Source organism: Accipiter gentilis, chromosome 18, assembly GCF_929443795.1.
Source record: "Accipiter gentilis chromosome 18, bAccGen1.1, whole genome shotgun sequence".
Classification (NCBI taxonomy): domain Eukaryota; kingdom Metazoa; phylum Chordata; class Aves; order Accipitriformes; family Accipitridae; genus Astur; species Astur gentilis.
Window position 1 is genome coordinate 28,974,986 of NC_064897.1, and position 12,231 is coordinate 28,987,216.

General features: G+C 46.8%; 1 protein-coding gene across 1 annotated transcript; it reads right to left on the bottom strand.

The window, feature by feature from the left end:
- Positions 1–351: 351 nt before the first annotated feature.
- Positions 352–8,054, bottom strand: POLR3H (RNA polymerase III subunit H). The gene is made up of 7 exons (XM_049821534.1): positions 8,002–8,054; positions 7,499–7,670; positions 6,182–6,278; positions 4,448–4,534; positions 3,387–3,450; positions 2,535–2,742; positions 352–1,852 (listed from the first exon to the last, which is right to left on the bottom strand). Exons 2-7 carry the CDS (start codon positions 7,607–7,609, stop codon positions 1,799–1,801), a joined length of 621 nt encoding a protein of 206 aa, XP_049677491.1. The 5' UTR covers positions 7,610–7,670; positions 8,002–8,054; the 3' UTR covers positions 352–1,798.
- Between the last annotated feature and the right edge of the window lie 4,177 nt (positions 8,055–12,231).

Genomic DNA, 12,231 nt, shown 5'->3' on the forward strand with positions numbered 1-12,231 from the left:
CTAACCTACTGCAGGCTATGCTCATGGCTGTCACTGCCTTTCCAACTACATTCCTGTCCTGGGCAACAGTGCCACTACTGCAGCAATGACAAATTTGCAAGGAACAAGCTACTTATATGCTTTCCCAGCATTGTGCAGTAAACTTCTTTCCTCAAGCACAGCTTGCTTTCTCTGCAATGGGAGACTGAGGTTGATGAGTATCTTGTTAGCACAGTGTGTAGAGCCATGCAGCTACCACCTTGTGGCACTCCTGGGAGATCTGACCTTCTGAAGCAGGAGCTGAGCACAATAGCAGTACCAAGAGGTACCTGGGCTGTTTCCCCACCCCCCAGAACAGCCTGTAGAGAAGCCTCACTTGCTGTTGAGGCTCTAACTTGCTTCACCCAAATTTCCACCTAGAGAAACAGCTGGGGGGGGGGGGTGTCTGCAAACAGTTTGTTTCCAACTCAGCACATCTGAGCACTACTGCTCTACAGACAGCATTCAGTGAGCTTATTGTCTGAGCAGATGGAGCTCAGTTACTATGTGAACCTACCAAGTTCTAGGCTCCCTTTTAATTAGAGCAATGCACCAGGAATAACAGTTCAGAATTAAGGGCTTCTAACGATGCTGCAGGGAGGGCACTGGTGACTCAGGCTTTGTTTTCACAGTTGGAGGTTAAGCAGACCCACCATCCCAGGGAATTACAGCCCCTTCCTGCCAAACATGGCTGGCTTTGTAATTATGCACAACATCACTCTCCTGGCACTGGGCCCTGCATAGATTTTACTCATGGTTTTGTCCCCCCTTTCCTTTCACTGCTGTCAAGGAGGGTGATGGCAATTGTTTGCTATTGGCTGTTAGAGCAGAGCAAAGTGTTGGTCTCAACACTGTCTGCCTTGAAATCCAAGTAGCTAAACTGCAGGAGGCAACTTTTTTCTTCCTGCTAAGCAGGAAGCTAATAGTTTCCCCACAAATTGTACAGGAAGGCAGGCTGTGCAGTTTTTACTATTTATTCCATTCCTGGTATTAACACACCCCTGCAAACAAGTATTTAGCTTGCTCAAAGCAGCCTTGGTCCATTTCAGTTCATAATTACATATTTTCAGTCAAACTCCTGCAAAGTTTAGCTCATTCTACATAAATACAGCCCACCCAATAAAGTATTTCCATTCAGCACAATGAGTAGCCTGTAGCTTTCCACTGTGGTCATCTTCACAGAGCCTAGTTACTTTTGGGTAAACTGTCATTCTAGTTCTCTTTGGCTGACTTCATCCATGGGTTAAGTTCCCATTCTCAGCAGAACATTACCATCACCTCCCCTGCCCTGCCAGCAGCAGTGTTCTCCAGAGTACCACACCTCTATGAACTCCAGTCTTTTTGCTGTTTCTCCTCCTTTTCCTGTCAAAAGAAGGGCCGGTTTCTACCCCTCTGAGATCAAGCTCTCAGCCCAAGGAAGCAATACTTCTTGACAGGCATTCTCTCCTGCTTTCACTCACTGAAGTCAACTCCCTTCTTAATTCAGGCAAGTAAAGACCTCCCCAGTTTTCCCTCCAGGGCAGGAGACCAAAGCTCCAGCTGAGTTTGTTGCTGCTGCGCTCAAGGCTTTTTGTGCCTGTAAATTCACTTCTACAGCTCAGCGAAGACATTTCTTGAAAGCGACTGTCTTGATCTGGCAGGTTGGAAGCTGAGAGGGAAACAGAGAATGGCAGGTCTAATTTCTTATTCAGCTTCAGAGCAGCCGTGAGCACCAGCAGGATCCTGTTACCCCCCGAACAGCCACCGGAAAGACTTTCTGTGGAGCAGGCTCTGATTGCAGCTAGCTGTTTGTCCACCACGACAGGAGGCCCAGGCCTGGCTCGCTGATTGATCCCTGCTCAGAGAGAGATGAAGAGAACGTGCAATTGTAAACTGCATGGAGAATACAGGAGTAAATGCATAAAACCATGAAATCTCTCCCCCAAGTTACAGATGAAGTACTTACTTTTTTCCCCTATCAGAGCCTGCCCTGCACTTGCCCAGGCTCCTTTAAACCTTGTCAACACTACACCAAACCTTCAACACTTGAAAATCAAGCACATCCCCATTCTACCTCCCAACAGTCCCAACATACTCCAGCTGTGAGAAAACACAGCCTTCACTGGCTTAGATCCCTCCTCTTGCATTGTACTCAGGTGGGTTGTCCTGGATTGTCATGGGTCTAATGCTAAAATGCTGCATGGGAAAGACCGCTCAGCTGCTGCATAAACCTTGGTGTGGTTCACCCAACTCTGCGCTCCTCATACACTCCATCCTGCATCCACACTCTGCTTTCAGTTGGCCTCCCAGAGGGAACTCCACCAACAACCACAGAGTGTTCCAGTGAAAACACACAGCAAACACAGAGCGACCACAAGAACAATCTCCTTTCTCCCCTTTGCCACTCCTTTCATTTTGTGACTCTATTTCCTTCACAGTCAGCTTAAAGCAATCAGTTCCTTGGGAAAGGGATACTATTTTAGACGTAGAATAAACCGCAACATTCACAAAGCTGTACAAATTATGCACATAATTACCACAAGAGTGTAGGGTGCCTCTTTCTTCTGGACTTCTTCTGTGGCATTTGAAGTGGAAGCCTCTGCAGAGCTGGGACCTGTTGGTGATGTATCGACAAACGTTTCATCCACGACTCGGAAGCGGATCTCCTCCCCAATGTCCATGTAAAGGTCATGAGCCCCTTCTTCCGTCTCATATTCCCACACCCACACCTGCTCTGCTTCATCGCTGGCCAAGCCAAGGGTTAAGGATGGGAACAATCAGTATTCTGCCCAACAGATCACTTCCTGACAGTTTTGAGAACAGTCAATCAAAGCCTTTTCACAATCTTTTCTCAAACCCCAACGCACTGTCCCAGGTTATCATCTGCGCAGCCCAGGAGCCCCATCTTGTTTCTGGTTTTCCTCCTTCAAGGTGCATGCTGCTGGGCAGAGTTGGGCCTACGCCCACCCCCAAAAACACCCAACAACAAAAAAGACCCCAAAACAAGCAAAAGCCCCACCCCAAACCCAAGAAGACCTCGCCTACCACAATCAAGTATGTTAGTCACACCACATATCTAGACATTACATGATGTGGTAAAACCGGCATTCTGTCTTCGGCAGCGGCCAAGACTAGCAGCAGGGATTACAATGCGGCTGTTCGGGGGACACGGCCATTCATTTCTATCAGTGGGCACAATGGTCCTGCAAAACCTAATAAGCATGAGGCCTGTCTAGCTGTGATAACAGTCTGCGGGACTTGCCCGACACAACGGCTTAGCTTCTGCCACTGAGCACCTTCATTGTTGCAGTAGTGAATGCCTGTTGGGCCAGCACTGCACAATCTTTTGAAATGAAGTAGTAAAGTTATCAAAGGTGATCAAAGGATACAACTTAGCTGGCTGCTGCAGGGATTCTGGTGGAATGACAATATCATCAAAGAATCCAATAGAAACTGTGGAGAAAAGAATTTGATTAAGACTGAAATGATTCTTTGCAAACGATGTACTGCAGCGATTCCTAAAATCCATTTCTAGACTCATTCTCCTTCCTGTATTAAGAAGGACATCTGAGATCATGCAGGAATTATTCTTTGAGCCACTACGCTCAATTTCAGTTGGCAGCAAAGCAACCACCCAGCTAAAAGTACATAGAGCAACAGAGGGCACAGTCTTCATGCCCACTGGGAAAGGAAAAGGCTGTTTGGAGCAGGACTGGAAATGAAAGTGTTCCAAGAAATGAGTCAGATGCTATAGAGGTCTGTGACAGAAAAGAGCTTAGAAATCACAGATGTAACACGTGAAATAAAGACCAATATAATGCTAGAACAGCCCCCACCTCCCCCTTGAGCTTTCATGATGTTGAATTTTATCAGAGTGGACATGCCCAAATTCAGCACCAAATGCATCCAAGATAATCTTACTGTCCTAACTTAACAACAGGGCAGAGGAGCTCACTTGCATGGAAGGCTCCTACAAGAAAGGAAAACAACTCATCAATTATGTATTCCATGAATCTGACAGCACTTGGTGCTCACTCAGACATTTCCCCGCCATGTTTTCAGGTACAGGAAACGATCATGAATTTGCACAGAACTATAGTGAAGATGTATCAGACCAACACAAGCCAATACTACCACTTTAAAAAAAAACAAGCGCTGTTAACTGAAGCAAGAAAATGAATCCAGTCTACGCTCCAGATGGGCTTGCCTGTACTTCTTGGGCATGCACATAAGTGACAAAAGGAAAGGAGAGTGCAGACAAAACCATCAAGGGCAGGGGAAGCTGCCAGGCTCAAGCTACCAACCACTCTCAGGTCAGAGCAGCACCAGAGGCCAGTAATAGTCTTTAACCAGCCTACACACACCACTACACAACCTGAAATCACAGTATCTCAGAAGACCCAAGAGCTCTGCAGCTCATGGGTCCTTAACGTTAGAAGTTGCGGTTTACCGTGAACGCCATCCTGACTGCAGCTTTTAATCTGTCCGATCAGAATCTCATCCAGGAAGGGATGGAAGACCACGTAGCGGAAATGCACTTAAAAGAAAACAGATCATTAATGTTATGCCCATGTTGGTGAACTATACTCCTTCCACAGGGTGGCAGCCATTAAAACAAAATCCCACATCCTATATGCCCTCTAAAATGCTTGCCCAGTTTCTTTTACAATTTCCTTACAGGCACTGATTTGATAGAAAAACAGGAATAAGAGTTCTGATTCCTAACTGTTTTGTACGAATTCTGACAGCAGTTGATCAGCAGTGTCCTGTTCTCTGCTCTTCAATCTTGCAAGAGTTTAAGTTCACAGAGTGAAACTGTAAGATGAAGAACACGGACCAGGGCCTCTGCTTAAGTTACGATGCGAACATTCCTGCACAATACTAAAAGGCCAAGAAATTATACTTTCTTGTAATGCTTCTGCTCCTTTTATCTTTGTCAGCAATGCTGTATTTTCTTTAAATGAAATATTTGATATCAAATATTATCAGAGTAAATAAGATTCTCTAGCATAACTGGATTTTTCATCCAGGTTAAATAAAATGTTTCTAACTAAGCATTTTGCATTTATACTTATAAGAATGCTATACTAAGACAATCTTGGCCAAACAGTGTATGAGCAATTTAACATCATTTTAGCTGTCCATACTTAGTGCTACAATTTTACATAAAATATGGCAGTACATTAAAGAAACAGTTATTACCAGACACAGTGGGATTTATTAAAGTGCTATCCCAAATTCTGAGAGCAGACTTTTTTCCAAGCTCAGAGAGAATATATTCTCTTGTTTCAGTTCAAGGAGTATTTCAAAGTTAAGAAGCTGAATGGAGATTAAAGCAAGCAGGAAAGCCTGCCATCCTCCTTCAGTATTAAGAGAAGCTTTTATTCGTAGGCAGCGAGTTCTACTGGAGTGAAAATTTAGACAAGGGAAGCCACATACAGTCAATCCAGTTCCCTTCTAACAGGAAACATTTCATTTGCTCAAGCTACACTTCCACATTGAAAACTGAAACTAGAAAAATGCATCTCTTTCCAGCTAAAAGAAACTTATTTTAACTCAAAAAAGATGTGAAATTTGCTTTTATGCATTTACTTTCAGTTTTTACTCAGACAGATTTGCCAAAACTCCAAGTAAAGAAATTAATCATTTCTTATTTAAAAAAAAAAGTTACTGGAAATGTATGCTGAACCAGATCTGTCGAAGTCTCATACAAAAACGTAGCAAAACTTCCAGCTAGGAAAAGAGCATCAAATGCTGTGCAAATGTTATATGCAGAAACCTGTTTCAACATTCTAGCTAGGGAAAATAACCTTCAAAAAGAAAAAATACTAGAGAAACACGGAACAATTAATACAACTTACTTTCTACCTGCAGATTTCCAATCATTTTGAATTAAATTAACCTCTTCCTTACCACATGCCTATGTCTCTATTTGTAGAGCAGAGATGGACTGCTAGAGAAGGCAAACAACACTGGCTATTTACAGCTGTATTTGTACCCAAAAAAATGCAGAGAAGAGGAGACTTTTGCCATGTTCCTCTTGCCCTTCTTAACAGGCACAGAGTTAATGCTATGAACTTCAGTAGGGTTCCCCTAAATTTACTGTCTCTAACAACTGAACTCAGTTTACATTTCCAGATCACCAACCTTCTGCAAAACTATATGAGTGAGGACAAGCATATACCTTTGGTATGTGATGCACCATCTCCAGGGAATATGTATGAATCTTCCAGCTTTGTGATATCATACAGACAGATGCAGAGGCCGACATTGTATACAACCTGCTCAAAGGGGGGAAAAAAAAAAATAAAAAAGCAATAATTCAAGCAACCTACCAGGTTAAATCAGACAAACCATCAAATTTATACACCTTTTCAAAAGGCAACAGATGGGCAACAAGATGGAAGGGAGGCTGTTTTGGTACACTCCCTTCAACAGCCCCAGCCCTAACCACACTGCATTGTAGGGAAACCCCTAACTTATTCAAGTGTTATGGGAGCACATGTTTTCACTGGCACTGGCAAGAACACTGCTACAAAGAGAAACCCTTGGGGTAACTGTCAGCGGTGAGAGAACTCGACCTGCCAGGATAGTAAACAGTTGCCCACAGATATCATTCAGCAGCCCCACAGCTTGTCCAAAGGCTTAATGTACTTTTCACTAGAGTTACACTCTCAGAAGCCTCTAGGCTTGCCTTTGTCTTTATATGAGCTCTGGGGAGAGACGAGGAGAACTCTTGGTTTCTCTGCTACTTCTGAGATGGCTTTATAACCTACAGAATTTAAGGCACCTACCAGTTATCAGTGGATGAGGGAAGACTTTTGCTTTTCATAACCTGTCTGTAAATATGCTATGCACAACCCTCAATCACTTCAGGTTGTGATTTTGAGCTCTCATGTTCACAAGCTGTGTTTTGTTTTGCACCCATCTTGTGCTGAGAACCGAAGGCTAAACACAGTCCTGGGGGCTGCACAGGGAAACCATGATCTCCTGGTCTACAAAAGAACACTTTTTTTATATCCTGCGCCAAAGACCATCTTCTTACTGCCACGCTGTATTTCAAGTACTAAGCACAGATCAAGTCAGCTATTAACACCTTCAGTTCTCTTCCAGTATTACTACTCTACATTTATTTCCAACACCTTTTTTAAAATTCCCCCACTGGATGGATTAGTTCACATCCGCTTTTCAGACTGTTTCGGATTGCTACTCTGAACACAAACCAGCAGTTACTTGCGCTTCTCTTCCACACTTCTCTACCCCACCTGCCGTCTCAGTATCTTCCTATGACAGCACTAACCATTACAAAAATATCCCCCTTGAAACGATACATGGCCATCTCTTTGTTTACGCGCTCTGATATTTCAGTCGCTGGGGATGGCCTTCACATCTAAGCCATTCTGATGCCTCACCCACACACCTTATCAGGAACAGATAAAAGGAAGAAATGCTCAGGGATGTTATGATGCCTGCACCAAACTACACATGGCCCACGCTTTACCTTATTGGCCAATTTCTTGTTTAGCTCTTCCGCAATGGATTCGTTCAGTTTCCTTTCAAACTGCCAGGGAGGAATTCTCACTGTGTCAGTCATCTCTACCAGGACAAACATGGCGGCGGGGAGCACCTCTGAGGACAGCCAGAAGACACCAGCAGCCTCAGGAACCGGAGCCCTGCAGGGACACCGAGACCCCCAACACCTTACCGGGGGCAGCCCAAGGAAACCCCCCCCCCAACGTCCTGCACGGAGCTTCGTGGGGCAGCACCCCGGCTAGCCCAGTAAACGGGGGGGGGGGGGGGGGGGTTGAAGGTGGCCGCGCAACCGCCGTCGGGAGCGGGCGGCCGGGCAGCCGCCGTTGTGGACAGCGGGGGGAGAGCACCAACAGCTTGGCAGCCGGGAGGGAGCGCGGCGGGCAGACCGGGAGGGCCGGGCAGGCCGGTGTCGTGCGAGGCGGGTGCCGGCGGAGCCCGCCAGGCCACAACCGCTCCTTCTCCCTCACCCACCTGCCACACGCGGAGCCCCGCCGCACAGCTCGCCGGCCTCAGCACACTTCCGGCGCCTCAGCCAATCACCCTCGGCGGGCAGGCCCCCACCTTGATTGACGCGGGGCGGAGCGCTCATGGGGTGTGGGGGCGGAGCCCTGCCGCGCCCCGCCCCGCGGCGGCCATTTTGTCCCTCGTCAGTGTGGGGTGCTTACCTGCTGTTAGCGGTGCGGGGTCCGACCACGCACCGCGGGGGTTTGCGGTGGTCCCCGTGTGAGGTTTCGGTCCATATAAACGTGGAAAGGCCCTCGGCAACCGGGCGTCCTGGGCGGGGCTGCTCTGTATCTGCCTGCTGCACCCCGCGGGTGTTTCCGCGGGTAGCAGCCCCTGTGCCGCAGCTGTTGTTTCACCTGAAACAATCCACAGTTGCAGTTACTGTAATGCCATTTATCGTTTTCGTAAGCTTCGATCCCGACAGGGCAGCAGAGAGCAAAGTTTGCGCCTCTCCAGGAGCCAATGCCTCAGCTGCTTGCCTACCTGTACAGCAAAACCGGGGGGGTTTATAGCCCTCTTGGGCCTAGAAACTATTCTTTGCAGCAGCAGCTGCCCAATGCTTAGGTCAAGGTTATTATCAGGTACATGTTGGCATCACATAGTGCTGGAATAATTTATTCTGAACGTTAACTGCAAAAAAATATTCCTGTGGTATGATTTTGCAGGCCTTGGTGCATTCTGCAGCGAGGTAAGCAGCATGAGGGATGGTAGAAAACAAGGGGGTGTGCTAATGTCTGAAATTTCTGGGGAAAAATGAAAGGAGGTTGTTTGAAGTGTGTTCAAAAAAAGATTTGCCAGGAAAACCAAACATCTCTGGCTGACAGTGAAAACTGCACTGTCAGCATAAAGGCTTTGATGCAGAGCCTAAGTATGTCATCCCACACACCCCCCAGCAGCGCATAGTGGGACAGTAATGAGTGTTTCAGATAAGAAATCATTAAATGTTGAGCTGTCTTGGAACGGGAAGGGGAAAACAAGGCTGTAAATACCGTGGCTAGACCTCATTAACAAGATACGTGTCCTGGACAAGGAGTTTCTGATTTCTTTGCAATTACTCCTCTTTCACCAGGATCTGTTGGGTTGTGGGTTGTTTTTAAACAAACATGGCTGGTCTGTGCGTGTTTGCTGTGTTTGTATTAAATGGGGGACCCTGAAATGAGTTTACCTGTCACCTGAGAAGAGCAGCATTTTTCTTGGAGCAGCATCTACCATCTCAGCAAGGAGCTCTGCTGCCAACGCAGCAGACACCGCTCTATCAGAACACCTCAACCCAAATCCCCAGCATTTCTTGCTCTTCTCGTCCTACTTCAGGGAGCCTTACAAAGGTTCCTTTTTCCTGTGCTGCAGTCACGGCTGTGCTAATCTCGGCGCGGCACAGTTTTGCTGGCACACGTGCCGCATCCCTTGCTGTTCTGTCCTGGACTCACACAGGTCTGGCAGTGCGAGGTTTGACCTTTAGCTGGAGTGCCAGTTTTGCAGGTATCTGCAGCTACTTTTTCAGAAGAGAGAATAGTTCCTGACCCTGTCCCTCTTCTGATGGCAGGGGAAGAAGTAGCCTTGGTATCACACGAGGAGGTAGAAGTTAGACACCATTGATACTGGCAAGGTGATCACTCTGCATGCTTTTGAATGTAAGAACTGTAAGGTTAAATAGGGACAGGGGCTCAGGGGAATAGGAGGCTGAATGCTTGGGAGAACATGGGAGATGGAGAAAAGTGGATTTGGACAGAGTCATGTCACACTTCTGTTTCTAGCCCGTCCTTGAGCTAACATTTTTCATGCTTCCAGTAGCCGTGCCCCACTGGGGGCTCTTGGGTGCCCAATACGAAGCAGATGCTTCTCCCTTCAGCCTGATCCACAGTCCCCCAAAAACAGCTGTGAGCAGTGGGTCTGCGAGGCCTCACTTCATATTGGCTTGTGTCTTACGGTTGGGTCTTTGGTGTCTTGTAAAATGCAGGCACCAAGCAAGCTCTTCTAGGGTGAGGACGTGCAGAATGTCTCTCTCCTGTATCAGCTCTATGATCGCCAACAAGGGCTGAACGCTGCAGGCTGTTCCTCGGTAAGGATGACAGGATTCCTCTTCTCTATGCAGCTACATATTTGAGGGAGCTCGGCAGAGCACGGTGGGCAGGCAAGTGAAACTTGCAGGTACTTTGATACTACTCTGGGGAAACTGAATTGAAATGTGTGCAGAGAAAGATGGCGATGGCAGAGTCAGATGAGCTTCATTGCCTTAGATACCAGGCTACAAACACCACCAAGCTGAGTCGAACTGGCAATTTCTCAGCCTCCACCGTAACATCACAGGCTGTGGGAAATGATTTCCAGTCTCACCCTCTGCAGGTAACCCCCCTGATCCCAAGCAGGGTGTGCCTGCTTGGGATCGTACAAGTGACAGATGTTGCTCTGTTACCACCTAGGTTTTCTCCCTGGAGGAATTCCGTATTTCATAAGCACCATTTCAAATGTAAAAATATAAACGAAAGCCACACTTTGCCCTGTAAAACGTGGGTGTTGTCGCAACTCAGCTATTGATAGCGCTCAGAGTTATGTTACATTTAATGCTGCAGCTAAGGTATCTTGATGTTGGAGATTGTGTGAACAGCCTCATTTTGCTGGGTGGTCTCTTTTTGTCCCAGTAGTACTGACACAATGAATATCCACAAATCCGCAGTGCCTGTACACACCTTTTCATACATAACCGTAAAGTCTCTAGAGTCTCTCTCAGCAGTATTGGGGCTTTTCCAATGTTTGGGAGGATGGTTCTTCATTGCTGTTTTTTTTGAAGCTTCAGCTGCTGGAATCCAGGGATTGCACAAGGATCTTTCTGTCACTCAAGAGAAAATCCCAGACATTTCTCATTCTCACGATTGTACTGGTGTCCTGGTTTTGGCTGGGATAGAGTTAATTGTCTTCCTAGTAGCTGGTATAGTGTTATGTTTTGGGTTCAGTATGAGAAGAAAGTTGATAACACACTGATGTTTTCAGTTGTCGCTAAGTAGTGTTTAGACTAAGTCAAGGATTTTTCAGCTTCTCATGCCCAGCCAGCAAGAAGGCTGGAGGGGGACAAGAAGTTGGGAGGGGACACAGCCAGTTGGTGAGTGGTGTGCAATTGCATTGTCCATCACTTTTTTTGTATATTCCAATCCTTTTATTATTGTCATTTTATTATTGTTATTATTAATTAGTTTCTTCATTTCTGTTCTATTAAACTGTTCTTGTCTCAACCCATGAGTTTTACTTTCTTTTCCAATTCTCTCCCCCATCCCACTGGGTGAGGGGGGAGTGAGTGAGCGGCGGTGCTTAGTTGCTGGCTGGGGTTAAACCACCACAACAGGAACACTGGAAAATACTATTTGAAGTTACCTGAAGGCTCAGAAACTGGGAGGAAAATGAAAGGAACCCCTGAATTATTTTGTTTAAGATCTCCTCTGCCCCCACATCCCTGTGGCTGTTGGGGAAAACTGGCTCAGGGACATTGGAGGAGGTGAGTGGTAATTTGCATCTAGACTGTTTTGGCCCTCCTTTGATTGACTCCAAAGGAATTATGTATCTTCTCACGTACAAAGTCCTCCACACTCCTGCCTTTGCTTCCGTCTCTGCAGGCATCTCTGGCACCCCCACTCCCACTCTCTGTTTGATCAAAGCTTCGCCTCTTCTCCTTTTATCATTTTTGCATGCTTTAGACTCTCTGCCTCCTCTGCTGCCGCGCGTGCCCAGAGCCACCTTCCAGTCAAATGTACTTTGAGTTCCCCATGCCTTTGCTGTCAAGAGCCTTTAGTGACTATGTGGGACAGTCAGGTTCTGATGCTCATCTCCTCTGTTCAGTTTATATTGTTTAACACGTGCAGCTGGGCACACGGCTAAGCCCGGTGTACCACAAATCAGGCGGGGAAGTACAGGTATTTATGATAGTCAATGTACAAACGTTAAATGAGTGGCTGGGGAAGAAGGGGCATGCCTGTACTGTATGTCTCCAGCACCCTTCTGGCCTCCAGCTGTTGCCAGCTCAGGACCCTCCTGATCTGGATGTGTAGAGCTGTCCCCCAGGAGAGGATGTGCCATCTCAGGAGAAACTTGGAGAGGAGACTGAGAGCTGGCTGGGTTTCTCCTCCCCTTCTTTTGCAAGGTTTTGAAGGGTACACTGGGGAGATGAGCCTCGTGGTGTCTGTAGGGGGTGGATGGGGCTCATGTTTT

Excerpts from the sequence above, each read along its gene's own strand:
- POLR3H (XM_049821534.1), bottom strand. The coding sequence starts at position 7,609 with ATGTTTGTCCTGGTAGAGATGACTGACACAGTGAGAATTCCTCCCTGG. Across the intron at positions 6,279-7,498 it reads ACAAGAAATTGGCCAATAAG|GTTGTATACAATGTCGGCCT; the intron begins GTAAAGCGTGGG and ends CCCTTTGAGCAG. Across the intron at positions 2,743-3,386 it reads CTGCAGCAGCCAGCTAAGTT|CGATGAAGCAGAGCAGGTGT; the intron begins GTATCCTTTGAT and ends TGGCTTGGCCAG.